This window comes from Hemicordylus capensis, chromosome 1 (genome assembly GCF_027244095.1).
Source record: "Hemicordylus capensis ecotype Gifberg chromosome 1, rHemCap1.1.pri, whole genome shotgun sequence".
In the NCBI taxonomy this organism is placed as follows: domain Eukaryota; kingdom Metazoa; phylum Chordata; class Lepidosauria; order Squamata; family Cordylidae; genus Hemicordylus; species Hemicordylus capensis.
In genome coordinates, this window is record NC_069657.1 from 133,646,054 (window position 1) to 133,672,604 (window position 26,551).

Consider the following 26,551-nt stretch of genomic DNA (forward strand, 5'->3'; position numbering starts at 1 on the left):
AATATGCTGTTCTGAATACTTTGAATTAGATGGCAGAGCTTGTAATAATTGGTGTGTAGGAACAGTTTTCAGTAGCAACATCATGGAGAGGAATATGAATAGCCACAGCCAGTTTGATATATAAAAATTAGTTTGGTCACAGTATTTTATTATCCTATTAAATACAGCTTCATTGTGAATAGGGACAAGCCAGTTTTTCCTCTGTAGAGCCTATCTAACGAGTCCAGAGTTCATCATAGTTTTGCCTTTGCACTTTGGCCAAAGTACTTCCAGTTCTGCTTTGTTTCTTTATGCCCATGCAGTTTTTTTCTTTCTAATTTATTTTTCTTGGTAGGAGGGGAGTGAATCTCTTCATTCTCAGGCTGTGGACAGACAGTAACTTCTAGAAGCTTGGATGCAGCATTATGTGGTTGACATTCTTTTTCTTCTGTACTTCTAGTACCTGACAGTACAATCAGTACTGCTGCCATCAATGCACATATTACCATAGGCACCTACTGGCTCGTGCTATGAAATGGTAACAAGAAATAGCCTTCCCTTCCTTCATACTGCATATATTCCTGCAAAGGATATATGTATAGTCACTCACCCACCTGAGCATTCCTATAGCCATTTAAAAGAAAAGGGGGAAGGCTACCATCTTCTACATAGCAACTGTCCTACCACATTTCCCTACCTTTAAAATAAAAAAAATCTTTGAATATGTGCTTTCTGCTCAGCATATACAAGAATGGTTTATTTTGCTTGAGTGAAATTAAGATGAGGAATTTCCAGCTTGTCTGCCAATCCAGCAGGAACAAATACACACCAAAGGCTTTGAGCAATGGGATAATATAATAGTATAGTTTAAGTACCATTTTTCTTTCTTCGGCTGAGCTTTGCGGGGGAAATTTCCAGCATGGTGAGTTTGGACTAAGGAAAAGCTGGTTATGGACAGCACCTTGCATCACAAACACTTCCTTCAAATCCTCATGTGGTTTTATATTAAAAATATTTGGGATTTTATTTTGTGAGTGAAGGATGAACATGGGTGAACAAACATACCACTGGAAGAATCATTGACTGCTTTTTAAATTTTAACTTGCATGCACCCTCAATTTTTACTACTCCATTAACTTGTATGAGACTCCAAGTTGTGATTAGGAATTAATTCCCTCACTACAGCAGGCACTCTCCCATTACATTTGTACCATCATCGGTCTACTGATGCAGAACAATTATTTGTGCTACAGTAGCATTAGGGGGGAAATGCTTGTTTTGCCCAAGTGATTATCTATACTCATTGTGGACAATAAAGTGAATGAGAGCAAGTAGCATGATGCTTTGGAACAAAATACCAATGTGCATTTAAGGCTGAACCAGCCCATAAGCTTCAGGGGACAATTACAATCTATTCCACACTGTAAGGCCTCAGCTGGAATAGTGTCGTCCATTCTTGCCAAAAAGAATCTTGACAAGCATGTGTAAGTATGAAGCAGACTAAAGAAAAACCAACTATATAGGGGAAATACTAATCAAGCACAGTGTTCCAGCAGCCACTTCTGTGGCCACTGAGGTTTATGCCAGTTCCTGATGCTCCCCACAAGAGCAGGGCCATGCCTTGATTAACTGGCCTCCAAAGTGGTGAAAAATATATGGGAGAGGAACAGTGGGGAAGCCCTCTTCCCCAGCAAATGTAATTCATCTATTATCTTAAAATATTAAAAAAAATTAATGGAACAGAGATAGACCATTGATCCATTCAATCTATACTATTTACTTTTGACTAGAAGCAACTCTCCATACTGTTTAGAGTTCCTTCTCAGCCCCACTGCCCAAAGAAGTGCCAAGGATTTAACCTGGACCTTTTTGCATGTCAACAAGTACAGTTCTCATTCTGCCAGTTGTTAAGCACCAATATGGCATTTCATTTCTCATTGTAGCAAATGCACCTTAAGTCAGGCAGGGAGAGGATAACATTGCTGTACTTGGCAAAGTTACCTCCTTGTCTAGGGGAGGGGGGAACATTTTAAGAATGATTTTTAGTGAGTTGTGCAACTCTTCACAAACTTGTCATAATTGCTAAATAGGTATACTTCCACATTCCTCAGCAGCAACTACCTGCCAGATTATATTTTAAAGTGTATTTGAGTAATCTGACAGGCAAGAACTAGATAATCATGGCAATTTTTAAAAGAATCCAGTAGTGTCAAGGCCTACTAAAATGAAAGACGAAGTCTGAAATGCAAGGAACCTTCTTGGGGAGAGAAAAAACACACAATCCACTGCAAAGTATATTGCAGAATATTGTAGAACTTACAAAACCATGCCAACTGATTGCACATATACATAAAGCAAAACCAATTTGGTGACAGACTACTACTTGACATCCATTGAGATTGCCACAGTAGGTGAGCTTACCACACAACATGCTGCATCTATTTCTTCCTTGGCTATTTGAGGTTGTGTGTGCATATGTGATGGGTGTAGCCCTATTCAGACACTGTTAAACACTCATGTACACAGGTACAAATCTATATAGTTATTCACATTGTTTTGAACACAACATAGTACTACACTTCCTATCTGTGCTATGCATTCGAGGGACCTGTATCCATGTTCAGTTTTAAAATGAACAGAGGCACATTCGTACACTTGCATCGTGTTTGAACACGGCTTGTAAAGGGGCGGGGGCAGGAGACAGTGGCAGTTGGTTACTGCAAACCCTTTAAAGAGCAGCTGTACCACTTAAAGGACTCGGGGGAATGAACTAGGAACATAGGAAGCTGCCATATACTGAATCAGACCATTGGTCTATCTAGCTCAGTACTGTTTACACAGACTGGCAGGAGCTTCTCCAAGGTTGCAGGCAGGAATCTCTCAGCCCTGTCTTGGAGATGCCAGGGAAGGAACTTGGAACCCAGATGCTCTTCCCAGAGCAGCTCCATCCCCTAAGGGGAATATTAGTGCTCGCATATCAAGTCTCCCATTCATATGAGCCCCTGGTGGTGCAGTGGTAAAACTGCCGCCCTGTAACCAGAAGGTTACAAGTTCAATCCTGACCAGGGGCTCAAGGTTGACTCAGCCTTCCATCCTTCCGAGGTCGGTAAAATGAGTACCCAGAATGTTGGGGGCAATATGCTAAATCATTGTAAACCGCTTAGAGAGCTCCGGCTATAGAGCGGTATATAAATGTAAGTGCTATTGCTATTGCTATATGCAACCAGGGCAGACCCTGCTTAGCTAGGAGGACAAGTCATGCTTGCTACCACAAGACCAACTCTCTTCCTAGACTGTTTCATTCCTTCCCAATTCCCAGCCTTTATCAGTCACTACTGGTTTTTGAAAAACAAAACATAATTTAGTATGTGTAAAGTATTACATAGTACAGTGATATGATGTTTATCCTCAGGAACAAGTTGCAAGGCAAAAAACTAACTGCCAATTTTACTAGCATGACAGGGACAGCCAGTTTTGGGGAGGGGAGAGAAGTTGAAGCATCTTTGGCTACCTAGTTTTTTATTCAGTTGCACGCAAAGAATTGCTTCAAAAGTTGAGACATTACACATTTAAATCTACAGTGCCCTGGCCAATTGCTTCTCTGAAACAATGAAACACTGTGGGTATTTCAGGTAATTGTATTCTCATGCCGTCACCAGCGTGTGCTCCATGACTGGGACATCCTTAATGCTAGGGGGTGGCAATTTTATTAGGGAGTCTGTGAGGCAAACAAAACATTTCTCTATACATTTTATTATTTTATATGACAAAATTCCATTGTCTAAAGAAATGCAGTTAACATTCAACCTTTCACCCTAACAGTCACAGTGCTAAGAATGCTTTCCAGAGCAGAAAGAGTCCTGTTTACAGTGGGAAGCCCTGCTTTAAAAGCCAAACACAGGTCTTAAGACTTTAGAATGTAACAGTATTTTTAAAGATATAAGGCACACTGCCATCTCTCTCAAGCGATCTCTCTCAAGCGATTCCATCTCTCTCAAGCTGCCATTTCTGAAGCAACACCAAATGAATTCAGAACATTGAGCAAGTTAAAAAGTCTATAAAGTAGATCACAACAATGCAACTTCTTTAAACCAAGATTTATTATAGATTAAGAAAAGAGTTAGTCAAACAGTCCAAATCCCATATCATCATCAGATTCTTCTGATTCTTCCTTCTTTTCTTCTTTCTTCTCCTCAGCTGCAAAGACAAAAACATTTCATTAGCTGATAATTCTCAAGGAAGCTTATTAAAAATATTTATCTACTGCTTTTCAAACAAGTTCTCAAAGCTATCTACATGGCAAAAGAAAATACAGTTCCCTGTCCAGAGAGGGTCCATAATTAAAAAAACAGCCACTGAAGAGACTCTGCTTGACTGAATAGGGACAGCTGCTCTCCCCCACCAAATAAAAGGGAGCCACCACTTTAAAAGGTGCCTCTTGGCCCAATTAACAGGGGTACTCGTATACTCATTTCACTTTGCCCTCACAGCTGCCTTAAAGATGCAATGGACAGAGATTTTAAAATTGCAGACTAGAAGAAAAACACCCACAAAATTACAATGTGGACTGCTGAAGTGGCAGTCACTGCCAGTCTTCTGTATTAGAAGTTGTATTAGATTCTGCCATGACAGCCAAAAAACTCAAGTTTTGTAATTTTGCATACAGCAGGTCAACGTTACTTTAAAAAGCATCAGAGGCAGAAGCAAGCAGGGAATAGAGGCTGGAAGACCCCCAACCCCCAAAGTAGTCAACTTTAAAATAAATTTATGCATTCAAACTTATTACGACTACAAGTAGCCTCTTCTCCCCTTTCCTGTGCATGAGGCAAGGAGATTTTAGAAGCTTCTTTCCTGCCTTGTGGAAACCCATAGTTTGCCACTTCATCTAAAGCCACCTAACTAGTTTGCCATTCAGATCCTGGTTTGTAGGTAATAACCATTTGGGCAAGCCATCAATTTGGCAGCTTTAGACAAAACAGTGAACTGTGGTTTGTCCCAAGCCCGAAAGGAAGCTTCCAATCTTCTCCCCTTCTGTACAGGAAAAAAGGAAAAGTGTATCGCGAAAATCATGGTTGGCAATTATGTCTGAATACACTCAATGGCTCAGTTCAGACAATCCAAACCACCATGGGTTTGTGAATGCAGCAGGAAGGAATTCTCAACCTTTGTACTTTCCCTACATGCCATTGTGAAAAGAGTACATCGGTTCAGTGCTCCTTCCTGCCACATTCATCTGAACTATCCCAATGTGTATCCAAAGGCTGAACTAGGAAGTTCTCTTTTAAGCATAAGCAATTGCCGGCAGAGCTTTTCCAGAGAGTTTATGCAAAGATAGATGGGGTGGGGGGTCTCTCCCCCTCTCTCTGTGTCCCAGAGGAACCATATGGCACTATTCTGCCTGGACTGACCCCCACCAGAAGTGAAAATAGCTAGGGTGGCCGTGCATTGGTGGTAAGGTGCAACTGCCCAGACCACACCCTTCAAAATGGTACAGGTTGGACAAGGAGGAAGCAGAGAAGAGGAGAGACCAGAAAGCAGCAGCAACTGGAGAAGCCATTTCCTCACTTCAAAAATGACTGTGTAGTGAGCTGCCCACTTCTGCATATAGCAGCCATCCCTGGAGGCACTGGTACTGGCAACTACAAGTGAAAAGCCCATAGGAAAATTTAAGGAGTCTCCCATTAATATTTTACTGCATGCATAATATCCATGCTTGATGAAAGGGATCAAATTTCACCACTCCAATTCCTGCATGCCCAGACACCTCTTTGCATGATCAACTGTACTCACCAGCAGCTGGTGCAGCACCTGCAGCAGGAGCAGCAGATCCTGCAGCAGAAACTGCTACAGCTCCACCCACTGGCATGCTGGCAAGCTTGCTGTTACCTGGAGAAAACAGACAAGAAAAAGTGAAGCACTGTGCAGAAAAACCAGATGAAAGGGTCCACAAAGAATGAATCCCACCCTGAAAATTAGATTTGCTGTGAGGCCCTTCTAAGGGAACACCTGACCAAGCTCTGCACTATTCCCCATTGCCAATATCACAGCCTCTACCCCTACCCCAGTCTCACTGCATATCCTCCTTACCTTCCCTACTGCCTAGTCCATTTCTGACATGGTAAGAAGAGGAGGATAAACGATGACCGACAACAGACCAATCAGCTGGTACTCTTTAGGGGCTAAGTTACTATATCAGCTTCAGGTACCGAAGGTATTTCTCCTCCCTCTCCTCCAGAGATCCCTTCCTTCAATTCTTAATAACCACCAAAATTGAACTGATGTGCTCATCTGTATGTGGCATGTCAGTTATGTGCTGCAGTGTCCAATGTGCTATTAGATCAGATATAAAAGGAACGCAAAGGCAGGGTTTTGCTGGGACTTGTCAGCTCCATATTACTGCTCCTGCACCACACATCCCCTCTATACACAAAGTAATCTGGACACCAACAACCAACACAACTGCATCTGGATTGTTCTACTACCTCTGAGAGTATTACTCACTTCCAATGGCAGCACAAGGCCAAACTGAGAACTGTGGCAAGGAGTACTATGCAACACAGCCACTGAATGATAGGTGGACCTTGGAGACTTGCTACTGATTATTGCCCACATTTTCAAGGAAGTTAGCAATATGCCATTTCTCTCATGTGCAATGAGATTCCCTTGGCTTTCATAAGCACGTCAGTGGGGGCAAAATGCCTGTTCCTTGTTTCTAGGAATACATATCTAAACAATTTCATGGTGTTCTTGTGGCCAGAAGCACAAACATGTTTTATAACCAGAGTAGTTCTCAGAAAGATAATTATTGGAGCCAAAAAGCTATTCAAACGTACTGAAACATTTAGAACAAAGACTTAATTGGATGCTATGTATTTGCCAGCTTTGAAAACTTGCTTTAACAGACTTCCTGCAGAGAAATCCACAAGCAATGACATTATAAATACTCAACAATTTGTCCATTATTGTTACTGTGATTCATTCACTACTACCAATTTACATGGTACTTCATATCTTAAGCAAAACAGAAGAAGGAACTTACTTCCCATTTGGAGCTTAAGAGTAGAGCCAGCAGAGAGGGAAGGGAGAAGTTTTAAGGGATACAAGTACACTCACTCATATTCTCTTCCTTTTTTTGTTTTTAATGGTGATGAGGATGGCAGGGTGAAGCAAAGACTGAGGAGAAATTTGAAAGGTGGGTGCCACCATGCAAGTGTTCAAACAAAGAATTCCAGATATAAGGGGCAGCAAGAACAAACAGATGTCATTTAAATGAGTAGACCACTTCTGGGTGGCCATGGTAGAGCTGAGAAAAACATAGGCGGATATAAATCAGAAAATAAGAGCAGAAAGATTGGGCAGAATGAATTGGCAGTGGTTTTAAGAGGCAAAGGAGGAGAAGTCAAGACAGATCTGATGGAGAGCAAGCAAACTTCATGACGCTAGCAGCTGAGTTCTAGACAGAGTTATGGAAATTGAAGTGTGACAAAGGAAAGCTAGAGAGAAAGTTGCTGCAGTCTGGGTGGGAGATGACCAAACCAGATTGTTAGACAAGGAACAGAGAAGGATGTTCATACCAAGTTTAAGACAAAGAGACCTTCAACTTGTAGGTGTGGTGCTGGATTGAAGAGAAATGGTCTGGGGTAGAAAGATATTGCTGAGTGTTGTCCATGTAGGTGGCCCTGAAAGCTATGGGGTTTGATAAGCTTTCTCAGGAACAATGCATATAGGGAAACAAATATGGGGCCAAAGAACAGAACCCTGAGAATTCAAAACAAAGAGCTAACAGGCACTGCCCACAATGGAAATACTAAGCAATTAAACAGGCAGGAAAACATCCGGCTGAGAACAGAGCTGGAGGGAATCATGAACAAAGATCAACCACCACAAAGGCAACAGAGAAATTCAGGAGAGAGCAGAGGCATTGAACACAACAGTTAGCCTGTCAGGATGTATCAAAAGGTTGTTTTTAAAGAATGGAGAAATGCTAACATGGTTGAATGCAGCTGGGGCAACATTTGAGATGTGATACCCCTTAAGAATCAATGCTGCAGATGATAATTATGAGAGGGGAAGATGGAAGCCAGAAGATAGGAAATGACAGGATCAAAAGGGGACATGCAGGGATTAAAGATTACAGGGCTCCCAAACGAGACTGGGAGAAAGATTGAAGGAGATGGGAGGGACAGGAAGTAGAGAGGCCAAAAGATGGCTTCTATTTTATCACCAGTGGAGGCAAGGCCCTGGATGAAGAGTGAGGAAGGAGGCAGTAGAGCAAAGACAGAAAGGCAAATTATTGTTAGAGTACGTGTACATCTAGATGTAAACAGTAACACTGTTTAGCCCCAAAAGTGGCTGAGAAAGTAGTAAACATTATATTTTCAAATCTTCAGCTGTTAATATGCCAGTAATTAAATATTTGCTTTGTTTTCCAAACTGGGGCTATTTTCCCCTCACAGAAGTATGTTAAGAACATCCTCCATATCAACAGGCATTTGGAAAGTGCCTGTGTTTAAGAAGCGTTCCCAATTTAATGTGGTCCACCAGCGAAACCCAGCAGGTACCAGCATTAGCCTGTGGGGATTAGGGTGGACCTATTACAGTTCACACAGAGTATATTCCACCGCCACCATACATAGCTAAGGATAACATTCTGGGTGAGGTTGGCTACTTGCCTATTCCAATACAGCAAGATGATGTGCATTGGATCTGTAGCACAGCAGTCATGTGACTGCATCACTAGGCTACTGAAGCATGCCACCACAAAATGAGGTGAGCTACAGGGTGGCAACCAGGTATTGCTATGAAGCAGATGACCATTTCCCCTGTGGCACTTTTACTTCACTTTCAGTGGCCCATTTTGCTACAAAAAGGGTTCTGGGAGTTTTAAAGCAAACTAGTCCATACCAACACACTGTATACTGGTATGCGGAAAAGCTAGGTAGTTAAAAGTAGAGCTAATCCAAAAATCACTTAGGAACAGTGTCAGCAAAAATTTAAGGTGCTGAAGCATTTTAGAATGAAACACAATTTCAGGGGCTAGAACCAACATGTAGGATTTTGAGGGCAGGTGGCTTATAACTGCTTGGTGGTTATGGTACCAGATGTAATTTCCCTTTTTAGATTATTCTGTTTACACTGTGCCTCTATATAGGCAGCAGTGTAATAACATAAAATCAATCTGAGGGAAATTTGGGGGGAAATGGAAGCTAAGAAATTTCTCAGGAGTCTCTCAAGCCTGCTCAAGAAGTTGCCAAAACTAGACCCTGATTTTTGCTACTTTAGAATACAGAGAAAAATGGAAGGTGCATTTTTGAATATGAAAAATATGATAGAAAAAGTGGGAGCGGCATTTTGGGTCAACACAAAAAAGCCCCCTCTAAAGTAATATGTAGTTAAGCTGTCATCTCTAACACCATCAGTACTAAAGATGAAGTCATTGTGGCCCTTTCCAAGTCTGTCCCCCATATTATTAAACTCACCTTGGGCAATGACATCTTCAATGTTTTTCCCATTCAGTTCACCAATGACCTGTGGGATGCAAACTGAACAGGTTAACTAGGAAATAGTTTAAGGGCCCAGAGCTACAGCTGCTTGGTAATCTCACTCTTTCAGTGTTTACTGAAGCCAGTAACATACAGCCAGTAGAGAGGAGCAATCAGAAATGGCTCTTCTCTACTTACAGAATAAGATTTTTAAAAAACCTTTGAGATTTAACCCGGTAATAGCAGATTATACAATCTTAAAGAACTACAGCATGAAATGGGGTGAGGGGAAGGTTACTGTCAGAAAGTGCTTCACTCTCCCCAAATTCACTTCAGCTCCTTGCCCTTATCGCAAGAGGTCTCTACATGCACCCCAGACAGAAGTACATCCTGCCTCATGCTGAGTGGTCCATAGTAATCCCTTCTCAGATTCTCCCCATCAGCTCTGTCTACATTACTTTGGCTAGCTGGGCTATGATTTATGCCACAGTACTGCTAGTTACTAGGTTTCACTTGTAATAACCACACAGAAGTACAGTTGCTTCTTCTACACTATAACCAAAAAGCTGAGTTCAGGGCTGAGCAACAGAACAAGGAGTTGCTGCTGTTCCAGGGACAAGGATAAGAGGTAGAGGATGCTGCAACTACTCCAGATGTATTTCTATTACTGGAAGTCTGTAAATTCAAGATGAAGCAAAAAGGCAGATTCTAAGCACAGGCACTGCAACACATTCAAGTGCAGCCAGGCTCAGGAACAGCAGGAATAGCTCAATCTTTTTTTCAGCCAGCAATCTTGTGTCCAGAATGATAAAGCAGAGAGCAACTGAACTGAAACAAATAAACACATTTGTTGATTGTGGAAAATTTATTTAAGGGTCCTTTAAAATTTTCTTGGCAAAACTTAGCAGTTAAGTGCTAATACATATAGATAAGTGAATGACGACAAGAGTAAATTCCAACACAAATCTGTTTGGAAAGATGAAATTAGGAGGAATGCAAGTTTCAAGGTGCTACCAAACACAATTACCAAGCCTGAAACACAGTATTTGAACACAGATAATACAAAACATTTGTCTCTGAATTGTAGAATATACATTTTGGCTGGAAAACGAATAGCCATTTCCCTAGATTTCTCTAGACCCCTCTCTCTTTTAATCCCCATCTCTCTTGCACTGAACTCTGAAATTGAGACAATACACAACTCTCTCAAAAGCCTATTGGCCCTGCCTAGAACTGCCTCCATGAAATTACACTGTACCATACTGAACTCTTGTAAGATTGCCATCTTCTCAGATGCACTGTTGAAATTATGCATTAAAAGAATGCAACAGTCCCCAGAACTAATCAGATTAGCTAGCCAACCAAAGATTAAATATCAGACATTTCTTAAAAAAAAAAATTCCTGGAATCTTATTTGAATCAAACACTCTCTAATAAGCTGCTGTTCTTAGAAAAGGCTGGAGTAAAACTGCAATGTTCTAATAATCAATGTGGTCGATTTCATGGCACAGACAAAGTGTGTTGCCTCCCCCGCCCCTCATTTTTAAATTCCTCTCCCCCATACACACATTGCTGTGTGGCAGTTTGACAGCAAAATTAATGCTGTATGAAGAGGGATGGGAATTCACCTCCTTCCGGTAGGTCTCATTTATCATGGGGTCCAAGAAACACACTGCCAAAGGCAACCAACCAGATGCCTAGCACAAAAATCCCCCCCCCATGTTCTTCATAAACTGCAGAGAACTCAGAGGGAGCGGGCACCTTTCTTTAATGCCAGGCAAGAGAACCAATCCCATGGCCCTCACCTCACAGAAAACTTGATGGAGGGGAGGTCAGCCTCACTTCGTACTGTGTTTGGGAGAAGTCAGATGCACCAGTCTTTCTCCCAAACTTGGTTTGAAGTGGTTAAAAGGGAGGGGGAAGGCTTGAAGCAGCTACATGTTGCTGGTAGGCTACTAAGCCAAGCCAAATGTGTGGACCATCCTGCACTTAAAGAACATTCAAACGAAAAAGTGATACACACACACACACACCCGCCACCAATAAGACAAATTGCCTAATGGTATTTATTTGATGGCTAGTTTTGCTCATTTAGCCAAGCGTTTAAAACTGCACAAATATGGCAGCCAGTCATTTTGTTTTATTAGTAATTTATTTTAATGTTGTATAAATTCTGCATGGCTGCCAATCGTTTCTGTACTCCTCTTCATTCTCCTCTTGCCTGGAATTAAGGACAAGAACGGGGTTGGAAGCAAGAAGAGAAGGGGCGCACAGAGGTACAAACAGCAGAAAAAATGCTGGACTGGGCTTCCATTCCAGAGCAGCACATGTTATATGACAACTGCACTCTGCTGATGCTCAGTGCCCCCCTGACTTTATTTGCCTCTAGGACAGTGGCAGTTTATGAGACTATAACATATATGAGCAACCTTTGACTTTACCAAGAAGTACATGTATTACATTTACTATTCTGCAAGCCTTCATTGCATATTAGTGATGACAGCCAAGAATTCACTGCACACCTTACAGTGATAAGTAAGGAAGTGGTCTAAGATATTAGCACTCCTTCCTCTGAACAATCAATGAACAGCCAAGTCAAAACAGGAGCATCTGGACCACATTACCCATCTCTCTCACCTTGTTCATGCGTTCATCATCTGTCTCAATCCCTACACTGTCAAGGATTTTCTTCAAGTCTTTTGAGCTTGGGGATTCATTGCCTCCAAGGACAGCAAGAAGGTAAGCTGCAACGTAGCGCATTCTAAAAAAAGACAGGCAGACTTTTAAACGTGTGTGCAGTGTTCATTTGAAAACCGCAAGATTTATCCCACAGATCTCAAATTTGCCCAGTTTTATGGTTTGTTTTAAAATCAACAGTATTACATAATTTTTATGTAACCCAGGACATATACACACTCTCGCAGTTTTAGATATATTTATACTCAATTACACTAACATGCCCCATCTTAGATGCCTCAATGAATAATCCCTAAATGCACTAGATTAAGTTTGCACACAAAAAGTCAGTAGTAGTTAGAAACAAACACAACCTTACTAGGTTGCAATGAGTTTTGTCCCCATCTGAAGAACCACTGGCTTCCAGAAAAGGTTTAACCCCCCCCCCCAAAAAAAACCTACTGGCTCTGAATGATACCAAGGTAGCCTCAAACAGGCTAAAACTCCAGATAGACTGCAAACCAACTAACGTGACACTGTCACATTGTATCATTCTTGTGAGAAATATTAGGGGGGGTGGAGTACCCCCCAAAAGTGAATTTCTAAGCTTTTTTAAAAATGAACTTCCTGAAGGAGGACTATGTGCTGCCACCACACCTTCACAGAGGCCCCTCCAACCAATCATCTTGCAACATCCTTACTTTAAGGAAAAGTTCTCTCATTTCTGAAGCCCTCACTTCTGTGTGGAGCCAAAGCCACCAGGTGTTGGGGTGTGTTTTTTAGCATATTTATATACTGCCCAACACTCACATCTCTGAGTGGCTTACAATAAGACACAGATTAAATCAAAAATTAAAACATTAGTTTAAAACCATGATGAATTCTATAAACCTAATTAAAAGCCTGGGTGAATGTGTTTTAACAGCCCTTTTAAACGCTGGCAGAGATGGTGAGGCTCTTCTTATTTCGCCAAGGAGTGAAATAAGCAGGCTTCTCACCAGCGATAAAAAGCAATTTCCTCTCATCTAATAATTTGTTTTCTCACCCACTCCCAGATCCTAGAATATGTTATAAGTTTGGAGTTAGGTGTCGCTCCACAGAAGCTCTGTTTACCGCACCACCACTGTGTGTCAGGCCACATGCTTAAGCTCTTAGCAGGTCCTTTTTGCACAGTCCAATCGTGGTTACAGCGTTCTCTTTGCCTACAAGGCCTTCTGTACGCCGACTCAGGAAGCACATGGCCGCCATGTCACCCCCTCCACCTAGTCCCACATGGTATCGTCCGGTTCGGCTCTCTGGTAGAATTACTCGCGCAGTGCTTGAAGAAAAACGAGAACTGCGAGAATTCTAAGCGCAACTATTGCCAAAGAAGGGAGAGATTAAAGAATCCGACAAACTAACTTACTTCAACACGTTCTTAGGGCAAAGGCCAGGCCTCGGGACGTGTGCTCCCTGCGACGGTAAGAGCAAAAAGGAAAAGGCGGAGCCTACGACGCGAGGTTCTTCCTGACACACTCTAACAATCCACTTTCCTATTGGCCGAAATCAAGAACCAGTTAGGAGCCGGATAGTTATTCATCGCTTTTCCGGCCACCATGTCACTAGAGGCAGCAGTCAAATCGATCAGAAGTCAGCTACAAAGCCAAAAAAAAAAAAAAAAAAGCAGTTTTTACCGTCGCCATGTCTCAAGACATAGGCGAAGTTAGGAGCGTGCAGGCTAAAGCTTCTGTATCACAGTGTAGGAATTCAGAATTCAGCACCCATCACCAGATGACTACCGAAAGCAATCCTGGAAGTCATGATAGAATAGATGGATGTAGCGAAAAATGGGGTGGGTGTGTGTGTGGAAATCTCGAGGAGTACCCACAGTCAGAGCTGGCAACGCTAGTCACAAGAAGAGGCATCAGCAAGCGTGGTAGCATGCAATGAGGGGTGAGAAGTTTTTGTTTCGGTAGAGTTTTTTCCATTCTTTTTGCGTTTGGGAGCAAAGGGATTTTGAGGTCTGCTTTTCTGGTGCATCTGTGAGCTCAGACTGCACTTTTATTTCTCAGAATCGTACATGGCTATGCTGGCTCAGAAGAAGAAAACCCCGCAGTTCAAAAGTAGGTCATGTGTTTTGGTAGGTTACCAAAAAGCAACAAAGCATAAACACCACGCTTCCGAGTCCTATGGAATTATATCTTCATCAGGCTAGGAAAAAGATGGTGGGTGAACATAAGAACAGCCCTACTGGATCAGGCCCAAGGCCCATCTAGTCCAGCGTCCTGTTTCGCACAGTGGCCCACCAGATGCCACTGGAAGCCACAGGCAGGAGTTGAGGGCATGCCCTCTCTCCTGCTATCACTCCCCTGCAAATGGTACTCAGAGGCATCCTGCCCTTGAGGCTGGAGGTGGCCCACAGCCCTCCGACTAGTAGCCATTGCTAGACCTCTCCTCCATGAACTCGAAAGCTTGTTTGATTTTTTCCTTTTGGATGGTCCCCAATGCATTGGATTATGGATTTTCATTTCTGAAACGATACTGCCATGGGGAGGACCCTTTAAGCTTTCCAAATGCAGTATGTGAATGTAAAAATTGTGCCATGTAATTCATGTGGCACTCTTAATGTTAACTTCTTTATTATTATTTAAAATATTTATATCCTGTTCCTCCAGTACAATACTGCTCAAGGTGGCTCAGTTATGCCCTGCTAATGGAACAAAGAGGCATCTTTTAAAAATGGTGATACTCTTTATTTAGCTGGGGGAGAGCAACTGGCCCTATCCATCCCAAGCACAGCATCCCTCCAGTGGCTGTTGCTGGTGTCTGTCTTATGTTTCTTTTTTTCCAGATTGTGAGCCCTTTGGGGACAGGGAGCCATTTTATTTATTTATATCTGTGCAAACCACTTTGGAAATTTTAGTTGAAAAGCAGTATATAAATATTCATTGTATTGTAAAACAATATAAGTAATATAAAGTTTAACACAATAAAACACAAATGTAGAATAAAAGCAATTAAAACAAAACAAATTAAAATTAAAAACTCACCAGACTGTAGTCTACATTAAAAAGTCTCTGAACAAGTAGGTTTTCAGATCTTTTTAAAAAACCCTAAGGGACTCAGGAGATAGCGTAGCAAAGCTCTTTTGGGAAGGCATTCCAGAGCCCTGTCTCTTGTTCCTGGTAACCAAGTCTGAATCAATGGCAAAGCCACAAGCAGTGCTCAAGATTATGAGCGAAAGGCCCTGGCAGAGTCATATGGGTGAATGCAGTCTATCATACCCCGGTCCCGAGCCACGTAGAGCTTTAAAGGTCCAAACCAGCACTTTGAAGCTAGATCCAAGCCGCAAACTGGCCGGCAGTGAAGCTGCCTCATGGGTGTAATACTCAAGAAGCTAGTAGTGCCCACAAGCATCCTTGCAGCAGCATTCTGGACCAGCTGAAACTTCCAAACCATCTTCAAGGGCAGCCCCACTTAAAGTGCATAGCACTAATCCAATCTGAATGTCACCAGTGCATGATTGACTGAAGTCAGATCTTTTAAATTAGTGAGTTAATTAATTTAGTTAGTTAATTAAAGTTCAGAACTTTAATTTTAAGTTCATGCTTCTGTAATGGTTTGAGACCTAAATTGTTTACTTAGAAATCAAGGCTTCAGTCCTATGCACGCTTACTTGGGAGTAGGCCATATCAGTGGTGGCTTGTGAACGCGCTGCTGTGAGGGCGGCGGGAGGCACCTTTAAGAGTAACTGCATTAGGTGCTTACCTCCGCAGCTGCCGCACCTGAACGCTGTGCAGAGAAGCGGCATGCCGCCCAGCAGCCCCTGTGGCGGGGAATCATCGCTGCCACTCACCTTGTTGACATGGAGCCAAGCCCCCGCCAGCGGCCAGGAGAGTGGCGGCGGCGATTCCCCATCGCAGGGGCTGCTGGGCGGCACACCACTTCTCTGCACAGTGTTCATGTGCGGTGGCTGCGGAGGTAGGCACCCAATGCATTTACTCTTAAAGGTGCCTCCCGCCCCCCGCAGCGGCACATTCACGGGCCGCCACTGGGCCATATTAAACTCTTCCTTCTAAATTACATAGTATCAGACTAGCATATTACACCTGACATTTAGGATCAGGGCTGAGCTGCTACATCAGAAAGTAGAGGTTCAGGTGGTTTTGATCTCTTGCACCCACTATGGCCTTAGGAGTGGATCAGCTGGACAGGAGTGGATCAGCCTTGGGCATCTATCTGAAGGGGGTGCCAATATGAGCTTAGTGGCTCACTCTTTGTTAAGCAGTCTGTTTGCAGTGAGCTAGGAAGCCGGGGGTGGGGGGGGAATGTCTTTCAGTTCTGCAGGTGATACTAACTCCATCAATTCCCAGTTTGATGTAATATGTTTCAGATAAAAATGATTACTACAACAACATGGCTTTACTTTGAAGTGACATTACCAAGCACTATAAACACTACAAATATGGGTCCTTTTAATGGGCATTGCTCGGGAAGTTTGGGAACACTAAACGTAAAGTGTGCTGTCAAGTCAATTTTGACTCCTGGTGCCCCCAGCCCTGTGATTTTTTCCTTTTGGTAGAATACAGGAGAGGTTTACCATTGCTTCCTCCCGCACAGTGTTAGATGATGCCTTTCAGCATCTTCCTAAATCGCTACTGCCCAATATTGGTGTTTTGTTACCAGCAGGGATTTGAACCAGCAACCTTCTGCTTGTTAGTCAAGCATTTTCCCACTGTGCCACTTAAGGTGACTCTGGGAACAGGTTTTGAAATCCTGTACAAGCAACACAAGTTGGCAACCCTGATAAATTAATTGTGGAGGGACAAAAGCACTCGCCTAGGATGCTATTTATCCTATGGATGGCCCTCCTTGTACCTTTCTCTGCAACAATGTGGACATAGGTTATAATCCTGTGTGCACTTACTTTCTTTGAAGTATGCCCCATTAGATTGATTATAGTCATTGACCAGAAGAATATACATATACATAAACAGTATGCCTCCTCTAATACAGTGGGACATTTTTGAATGAACATGTATAGGATTAGGCTGCATGAAGTGCACAGGTCACATATTTGTGCCTTAGGGCAGCTCTCCTTGCATTTGCATGATATGATTCCTACAGAAATTCATATGTGCATAGGATCTTCAATAACAATGGCTGCTATTATATTTTATATATAGGTCCCCTTTAAACATTTCAGCAGCGCTGTGCGTGAAACTACCCAAAAACCACTTGTACCACAGACTGTAAAGTTTAAATACAGAGGAAGCATTAAAACCAGGAAACTTCTGATTAGATGAGAGTTGAGATAAAATATGGCCTGGATAAAATTAAGTTGGCACTGAGGCAAAGCTCAATCTCTAGTTAAATGGCATCAGGATGATGTGTTTTGTTTTTAAAAAGAGTGCTTAATCTGACACTCTCCAGAGGGAAATAGCAAAGCCTGTATTTAACATTAGATAGAAGATAGAAAAACCGTATGGTGCCTGTATCCCAGGTGGCCACTTATTTCATTGCATAAGGCTGTTATATACAGTGTAAGTCAGGAAAAGCTCTTTTGTCAATAGCATAAAACTGAGGCAATTTAAGAATAGCTGACAAATCAAAGGTGCCAGCAAAGGGTTACTCAGAGTTACATATGAGAAATCACTATTTGAGTCTTACCTTCTGTTCACTTGTGGGAAATTGCTGTGTTTGGGTGGCACATTCTGCAGCTGTAGCTTGTGACCTGGGGATCATTTATTTAGCCTAGACTCACCTCAGGGAAGAGATGTTCTTCATACGAAAATATCTGCTCTATATTTCCTGAGTATGTATATAGCAAATCTCCAAGCTAATTAATTGGAGTTACAAAGTTGCACCTTTATGTACAGGCTTACAGGGTGTGGGCCTAAGTTATGTATATTACTGCCTATATGGCTGTGGCTTTGCAAAATAAATGAATACAAGTGGTACGTTATTGCTATTATATAATTTAACCAGGAACATTAATAGAAAGCAAATATGTACAGTACTTGCATGATGGCTGTACAGCTGGCTGCAAAGTAGATAGTGCAAATGTGAAAGACCTGGGGAAAGAACCAGAATTGCATTGTTTTTGTTCTTATAATTTAAATGACACAATTATAAGGTGATACTTTCAAGTTTTGTGGCCAGTAGTACAGTTCTGGGTTTGTACAGTTCTGGGTTTGTTCTTTTCATTGTTTCAGTCATCCGGAGACACCATATTAGGCTAAGATCTATTTCACAGCCAAGGAATGGACTTCCATTGATACTTAAGTCAAGTGTCATTGGTAGGGTGTATGTTTCAGTCAGTAAAAGATAACATGATCTAATTCGATTTTACAGCCCAACCCGCTGATCTAACTTCAGCAAAATTAGCTCTTCCGTGCTTTGCTCCTAAAAAGAGAGGTGAACTGTAGATCTTGGCAGCATGAATTTTTTTTTAAAGGGGCAGATCACAACTGACTTAGTTTTTCTGGACTCGGTCGGAGTTCTCCAGCAACTCCCCAGCAGCCGTTGCTTGTTCTCCACGACGTTAAGCATTGTTGTAACTCCTAGCTTGCCGAAGCCGGAAGCACAATCAGTTTGAAAACTTGCGGGGGCGGAAAGGGGCTAGCTAGCTATCTCTTTAAGAGAAAGGAGTACTGCTAGACGTTGGGTTTTGCGGCGGCAATATGCAAACATGGGAGGACTCGTGCAGCTACGACAATTTAGAGGCAGATACTGAGGCTGCGATCCTTAGTAGCCTTACTTGGAATTAACTCGCACTGAAAGTAATGGGTCTTGTTTCCAAGAAAGTGGCTTGGGAAGGATCGGAGTTATTAAAATGATCAAGAAAAGACGGACTATGTTCTCCCAGCCCGGGTAAGGATCTTTTCATGCTTGAAGGCGGGAAGCAGACTAAACCGGAGTGGGACCACTGAGATGTATCTTTAAACTCGGATTAGGGGCTCTCGCCTATTGCTTCGGGGCGGGGAGGGAGGTGACGTACGTCACTAACTTTTTCCGGGTAAGTTTTCTGTTTCTTTCCTGAAACTTATTGCAAAGCTGTTCCTCCTCCTGTGGATACTGACAGGCTGATCCGAAGCAAGAATACTCAGGATCTTTACGTTCCGTAGACTCCAGTGCAACTTACTTCCTGGTAAACCCCATTTGGATTGCGATAAGAGGCTACAATCTTTCGCACAATTATGAGGGATAAGTCGCGACTTTGTCCTGTTTTCAGTGCCCAGGATCAGTCCCGGAAAGCGTATTTCGTTGAATAAAAGCATCTTAAGCTGAGTGCCATTTCTTTTTCATTAAAAAAAAAAACCCACACCCCAACAACTTTAGTCAACATCTGGGTTAGGAAAAATTACTTCCAAAGCATAATCTGCTTTCACTTTCCTGATAGTCTATGAATTGTTAGGTTGGCCAGTGTTTGCTGCCTCTCATATTAGGAACTATCATGTGACGTGAGATGTAATTTATTTGGCACTTGCTCTTGTGTTGAAACTCTCCACACTTAAGCTCTTGTCTAATCTTGCACCCTCAGATGGCTTTCCTAGCTCAGTGGTGGGTCTGAAATTACTATATAGAATTGCCGAGGAACCCAAAACTTTGCAATATTGGCTGATATCCAGGCAATGTTACTACTGATTAGTCCCAATGAAACTGGGGCAAGCTAGTAATGAGGAACTTATCCCATTAACTTCAATGGAACTGCTCATGAGCAATGTAGCGTCTGAGTGTTATCCAGTTATTTGAAGTCTTCCCCCTTGTCTTGTAGCATTACAGTTGTATCACTCCCACATGCTCTCTATACATGCATGCATATATGAGATATAGAACTGATCAATGATCTCAATAAAGCCATTCATTCATTCATGCATGCATGCATTCTCTCTCAAGTGGGTGCACACAATATCATTCTAGAGAACAGCCTAGATTGTTGCTTTCAATATTTTTTCTGTAAGCCATTTTGAATTTTACAAAACAAAAGTAGAATATAGATTTTTAAAACACATATATGTTGTCTCTCAGGTAACTGTTGCTGGCATCTCCTGTGTGTGTGTGTGTGTGTGTGTGTGTGTGTGTGTGTGTGTGTGTGTGTGTTTTAAGGTTATGCACCTCTTTGAGATAGAAAGAGCCTTTCTTATTCTTATCCTTTTTGCTATGTAAACTGCTCTGAGGCCTTTTTTTGTTTAAAAACAGTATATAAATATTCTTATTAATTCTGTATCAGATTCCAGTTCTTTGTTCCCACATTATATTATGCCACTTCCACAACATGTTATGCAAGTACCTCAGCCAGAGGGTGTATTATGCTGTACTCTTATATAGGTAGTACTAAGCTGTTATACTTGTGGTGCTTCAAGTACAGCTGAGTTTGCTTCCAGACAAATTGTGCAAGTGTATGTGTTTTAAAGATTTGTCCTTTCTTTCCAGAGCCTTCCTCTCTCCTCCATCCTTCATTTTAATTCTTTGTGGCGTCACCAGCACTTGTTTGGCTGGCAAGCTGGAACATGTACAGCCCACAGCAATGTAACACCAGAAGATGGCAGAGCCACAGGAGCTTGGGGACCCTCTGGGGGAGGGCACTCTGGGGGCTGGTGCTTTTGCTGGCTCCCGCTTGGCTGGCAATAGGCTCAACCTGGATGTCTGCATGGATGGTTGTCACCAGTTCCTCGAGCTGTTTGAGATGAGAAAGGAAGAAGTCTTGCAGGTGGAATTCTTGAGGCTGAGTTGCAATGAGGACCTCATCACCTCCACGCTGAGCACCGTTCCTTCCCTGAAGGGCTTAAAATCCCTTGTTCTGAAAGGTAAACTACATGTTTGTTCTTTGGGGGGGTTCAACTGTTTTTTTCTAGTTAGTATTCCTAACTAGAAAATTCCTAACTAAATTTTCTTTTTAGCATCTACCTTCCATCTAGATATGCTTCTTGTTTCCCTTCTGCAAAGACTTTCAAGGGTCCTGGTTATCCTCCCAAGATTAACTGATACTGTGGTTTCATATTTATATGAAAGCAAATACAGTTGAAAGTGGGGTTTACTTAAAAATGTATAGGATTGAGTGGCATGGATGTAATCTCTGTACCTTTACTTGGGAGTAGCTCCAACTGGATACAGGGAGACTTACTTCTGAGCAAGCAGACATAGTGAGGCTATTAGGATCTCTGTTAACATTATTTCAGCCTGAGCCTACCAACTTCTCTACTGAGCTTAATGGGACTTACTCCTTAGGAAATATGTTTAGGGTTGCAACCTTTATTTTCTGACAGTTGACTTGGACAGTTCTGTGGAGAGCGTGCAGTGATCTAATTCACAGCACCTGACAGAGCTGCAGTTACCAGGATGCCTTGGAAGGGGGAGCCATAACGGTGAAACCACTTTCAAACCAGTTAGAATTTATAGTGCGGATGCAGACTGAGTCCCCTTTAACCTACTGTCTTTCTGGTAAACTCGGTTCAGTCTTACCTGTTGTTATAAATATATGTGCTTCTGTGAGGCTGGTTAACAGAGATGCTTGTAAGGTCACTCTCTGTGTTTTGCTACCTGTAGGTGGACACATCAGGGATGAAATCGGTGCATGCCAAAGAGGAACATTAGCATACTTGCCTCCAGAGTTCGGGGTGCTGAGCTGCCTCGGCCATCTAGATCTCAGTTTCAATGACTTCAGTGCTTTGCCTCCCTGCATCACGAAGCTGACCAACCTCCATAGTCTCTTAGTGTGCCACAACAGTTTGCAGGAACTGCCCGAGGACTTTGGCCAGCTCAAGAAGCTAACTTTCTTCTCTGCCATGAAGAACCAGCTCCGAGGTCTGCCACAGAGCATAGGGGAGCTGGCAGTACTACAGACACTGGACCTTTCTGAAAATGCACTGGAATCGCTTCCTGATGAGATGGGGAACCTGCACAATTGCACAGAGCTGGATCTCTCAGGGAATCTATTAACAGGAATCCCCAGCACTCTTGGTAAGATCACAAATAAGAGAAGCCCATAAACTGCTGTCAGGTCTAGATAAATGCTGAGATTAATACTGTAACCTAAACACATGTTTTGGATTACGCTGTACAGCTGCAGTTCTCTGCACTATTGCTAAGAAGTAAGTTTCATTGAACTCCGTGGGGATTAGTAGTTACATAAGATCAGGGTTGTTCATTTAAAGCATTTTATAAACTGCTTTTCAATGGACATTCTCAAAGTGGTTTGCAACATTAATTAAAACAAACCCCAGTAACTACAATTTGAAACATTAAAAATTTCTGACCCACAATATCCCCATCACAATTAACATAAAGTATAATTCAAACTTTATAGCAGCATCTTCCCACTATCTATAGCCCAAAGGCCTGCCTAAATAGCAATGTTAACCACTCTCTCCCCCATCAAGAAAAAAAGAGCCAGTATTGCAGATCTGGTGAATCTTTAACTGTAAAGAGTTTCAAAGTTGTGGGGCCACCACCAAAAGGGCTCTGCTACTAGTAATAGCCAGCTTAATCTGGCTAGTGGTGGTGACCTCTGTTGCCAGATTTGACTTTTTTAAAGCCAAATTTTGGGTTACGGCCCATTTGACTCACAAGTATACCCCTTAGGTTCTGGCCGCACTGGTGACCACACCAGTGTTGGTGATCACTCGGCAGAAGTACTTCAGGCTGTAAGTATAGTATAATAGGCACATAAAAGTATATCTATGTATATATCTTGAATTTCCCTGTGGCTTAAGATATGGTTGCTGTTACCTTCACAAAGGTACTGGCTGTATTGCCCAGTTTTGAAGATATTTCAAATACTGATAGCATGAGAAGTAAAATCTTCTACAAGTTTTCAGACAGAGGCTGGGCAGCCAGCTGCCAGGGATGCTGGAGCCATTTCCTACACTGAGCATGGAACAGAGATCTCCAAGGTCTCTCCCAACTCTGAACATTCTATGTTCTCTTTGTCCTAGATTCCAGGGATGGGATTAATGGGGCAAAGGAAAGGGGGCTTGCCTCTGTGTCTGAACTCGTGAGCTTGAAAGGTTGAAATGAAGGGTGCCAACATGTAGTTCAGTGAGGTCCCCATGTCCTTTAATCCAGTCTTGCCTACAGTGTGAGTAGCCAGATATTTGTTATGCCAAATGCTTTTATCCTAATATTCAGGAATAATTCCACTTTTGGGGGGTTTTGGTTTTGTTTTGTTTTGCTCCTTCTCTCGGAGAGAGAGTATCTGGCACCAATAGAGAGTGTACCCATAATCTACCACATGGATTAGAAGGATTCTTTGTTTAATACAGCTCAGTTTGTTGCCAATGAAGCTTCAAGAAACCTGACCTACAGAGTTTAGATTCCTGTAGGATTTTGTAGTTCAAACAGGTGAACAAACGCCATTCCACAGCCTGACCACCAAGACATTTACCTGGTCCACATGCTGCTGGTGTCCTGTTTCCATACATCCATTGCCTCAGGCTCAGTACAAAGCTGGGATCTCAAACTGTAGCCTCCCTGATATTGTTGGACTACAACTCCCATAATCCCCAATCACAAGGGCCAGTACCCAGGGACTATGAGAGTTGTAGGCCAACAGCTGCAGGAGGGCTGCGGTTTGAGATCCCTGATGTAATGAAAAAGACTCCCATATGTAAACGAACATTGGTTCTTGTCTGGGCTTAGCCAATTTGCTTATGGCTTTGCAGTGACTCTTAAATACCATGTATATGTGTGCATACTGAGTGTCCTAAGGAAACCAGATGCCGAAGAATGGAGTGCCAGCAACACAGAGGGGACATGAAAAAGCCGTGGTTGGAGACACAGAGAATGAGGCTTGAAAGACCAGATGGAATGGTTCAGTGGACCTCCTACTGGGGAAAGGGCCTTGTAAAGTGCTGAAGTGGGAATAAAGCCTTAAAGATCAGTAGCACTTTCTGTAGGTGACATGTACAGTTGTTTTTACATCATGTATCACAGGGATAGTATTTGTGTTGAATGAAGTTCTTTCTTTTAAAAAAAGAAAGAAAGAAAACTTATCACAGGGATAGGAAGCAGCTACTAAAAAACCAGATCCATCCGCAAAACAGTTTTCAGTTTTGTCTGAATGTTGTGGCCCTACAAAAATTGTAATCAAATATTCAGAAGTTTGTCCACTGTTTCGCCTGTGTGGAAAACAAGAAAAACATTTCCAGAGTGTGTGTGTCTTAGGATTTTCTATGTAATGTCTCTGCTGTGTATGACACTGAAAGCAACAGGACTTAAACATCCCTTACTTGGGCTGCATTGTACCCAGAGAGTATGAAGTGCCACAGGTGAGCGGAGAACAAAAATTGGGAGAGTTGTAGGGGGAAATGTTAACCCCTGCTAACTGGGCAAAGAGGCACCTTTTACCGTGGTGATTCTCTTTATTTAGCAGGGGGAGAGTAACTGGCCCTATCCACCCCCAGCACAGTACTTCCAGTGACTGTTGCTGGTGTGTGTCTTATGTTTCTTTTTAGAATGTGAACCCTTTGGGGACAGGGATCCATCTTATTTGTTATTTCTCTTTGTAAACCGCCCTGAGCCATTTTTGGAAGGGCGGTATAGAAATAGAATTATTATTTCTTGCTTACACAGTCAGACAGGTGTTATTGACTGGTTTGTTTTATCCAGACATCGAGTCCTTCCCAAGGACCTAGGATGGCTGAATTTTATTGTCAGTTGTTATAGATATTGTCGCAGAATATAGGCTGTTCCCAGTAAAGCTGCTTTTTGTAATTGGCTGATGGTGATTTCTGTGGCCCCTATGGTGTTGAGGTGCTCTTCAAGGTCTTTTGGAACTGCACCCAGGGCGCCAATTACCACTGGGATTATTTTGGTCTTATTATTATTATTATTATTATAGCTCTGAGGTCAACTACAATCCCAATTATTAAGCCTGATTTCCTCCCTCTGTTAATTATGCATCACATCCAAAACTGGAATAAGGCCCTCTGTATAGTCAGCATTTCTGGTAGGAGTGCACTGTATAAAGTATATTGTAGTGGCTTTTGTGTATCTTTCAGGGTTGGAGACCACAGATTGTGGTGATTAGAGCAAGATCCCAAGTACCTTTTCAGGAGATTTGGAATATGTGAATGGGAAAGGGACTGTTGTATAGGGATTCACACTGTGTTGGTTGATCTTTTACTTCTGTAACTTTAATATTCTTGTTCTGACATGCAGCCAATTTGCAATCTCTGCGGCAGCTACATCTTCACAGCAATCTTCTGGTGACAGTTCCTGCATCCCTTGCCCGCCTCCCCAACTTGTCCAGGCTTGATCTGCAAAACAATAGGCTGCGCACTATCCCTCCAGAGATCCAGAGCCTCCCTTTTGTGCATCTCCGTGGTAATCCTCTAGGAGAACCAGAGGTACCTCCGCAACCCGGTAATTGCCTTTATTGGGCTTGATTTGTCTGCTGAGCAGCTGTTGTCTCTTTCTCTCCAGTGAGATGTGGGAGGTGGAGTGTGATCCACTGTTTGGCAGGCACAGAAGGAGGCTGCCTTTTGTGGTGACATACAAATGAACTGAAGATACATGCCTTCTTTCGCAGGAGTGTACAATACCAAGGACTGATTGAAAGATTACTGAAGTCCAGTTAGATTTTGTGGACATCCTGTTAGGCCTTTAATTAGATGTGGCTGAAGGTAAAAGTTTGGAAGATAGGTGAGGGATGCTGAGAAGATGAGGTAGACTATAAAAACCAAAAGAGAAACTGGTAGAAGTCACTCTGACTTCTAAAGGGTTCCTGCCTCCCCCCCATCTCTGCCCCCCTTCAGTGTGGATGGGTGAACTTTAAACAATGGGGTCTGCAAGACCCAAGTTCAAATCTGAATTCATCAGTTCTGTGGGTGGTTTTGGGCAAGCAGCTGTTGCTCAGTTTCCCAACTCCAATATGAGTAGAATTGTACTAGCTTCTCTTGCAGGGTTGTTGTAATGATTACTGAGAAATATGGAGCACTTTGAGCAAAAGTGCTATATATAAATATTAAGGATAACTGTGACATGAATTGGAGAATCCCAGCTTGTCTGCATGTCTTACTTAGGCACACCATCATTAACAGGCATGAAGATGAACTTTAGAAATACACACAAATACACATGCACCATTTTGTAGTATTCATCCGAGATTATCTGCTCATGTTCTCTGCCATCTCGAAGGCTGGATCCTTGTACAAATCCAGCTGCATGTCTCCCACGCCTCCATTTTGCTGCATACTTTTATTCATATTTATTTATTTAACATATTTTTATACCGCCCCAAACTTAACGTCTCTGGGCAGTTTACAACAAGATAAAAACAACATTAAAACATTATTTAAAAACAAAAACAAGAAATTTAAAACACAATTAATTTTTTTAAAAAACAATGCTCTAAAACAACATTAAAAACAATATCAGTTAAAAGCCTGGATGAACAGGCGCATCTTTAAAGACTTTTTAAAAATTGTCAGAGA

General features: G+C 42.3%; 2 protein-coding genes across 11 annotated transcripts in view; one reads left to right on the forward strand and one right to left on the reverse strand.

Annotated features, from left to right (window-relative positions):
* PIDD1 (p53-induced death domain protein 1) overlaps nucleotides 1–26,551 on the forward strand; it is a 52,233-nt gene that overhangs the window by 6,656 nt on the left and 19,026 nt on the right. For 3 of the 10 annotated variants that reach the window (XM_053285574.1, XM_053285575.1, XM_053285576.1), the window contains exons 3-5: nucleotides 20,553–20,926; nucleotides 21,666–22,079; nucleotides 25,278–25,481. In XM_053285574.1, the coding sequence (XP_053141549.1) occupies nucleotides 20,662–20,926; nucleotides 21,666–22,079; nucleotides 25,278–25,481 (883 nt within the window). In that variant the 5' untranslated portion in view covers nucleotides 20,553–20,661. Of the gene's footprint in view, nucleotides 1–13,746; nucleotides 14,240–18,493; nucleotides 19,135–19,164; nucleotides 19,267–20,533; nucleotides 20,927–21,665; nucleotides 22,080–25,277; nucleotides 25,482–26,551 lie in introns of those variants that run through there. The other 7 variants (XM_053285578.1, XM_053285579.1, XM_053285583.1 and 4 more) reach the window with 7 other exon arrangements.
* RPLP2 (ribosomal protein lateral stalk subunit P2) lies at nucleotides 4,062–13,690 on the reverse strand. The gene is made up of 5 exons (XM_053285588.1): nucleotides 13,543–13,690; nucleotides 12,099–12,222; nucleotides 9,459–9,507; nucleotides 5,770–5,865; nucleotides 4,062–4,176 (listed from the first exon to the last, which is right to left on the reverse strand). The coding sequence occupies exons 2-5, from the start codon at nucleotides 12,219–12,221 to the stop codon at nucleotides 4,100–4,102; spliced, it is 345 nt and encodes a 114-aa protein (XP_053141563.1). The 5' UTR covers nucleotide 12,222; nucleotides 13,543–13,690; the 3' UTR covers nucleotides 4,062–4,099.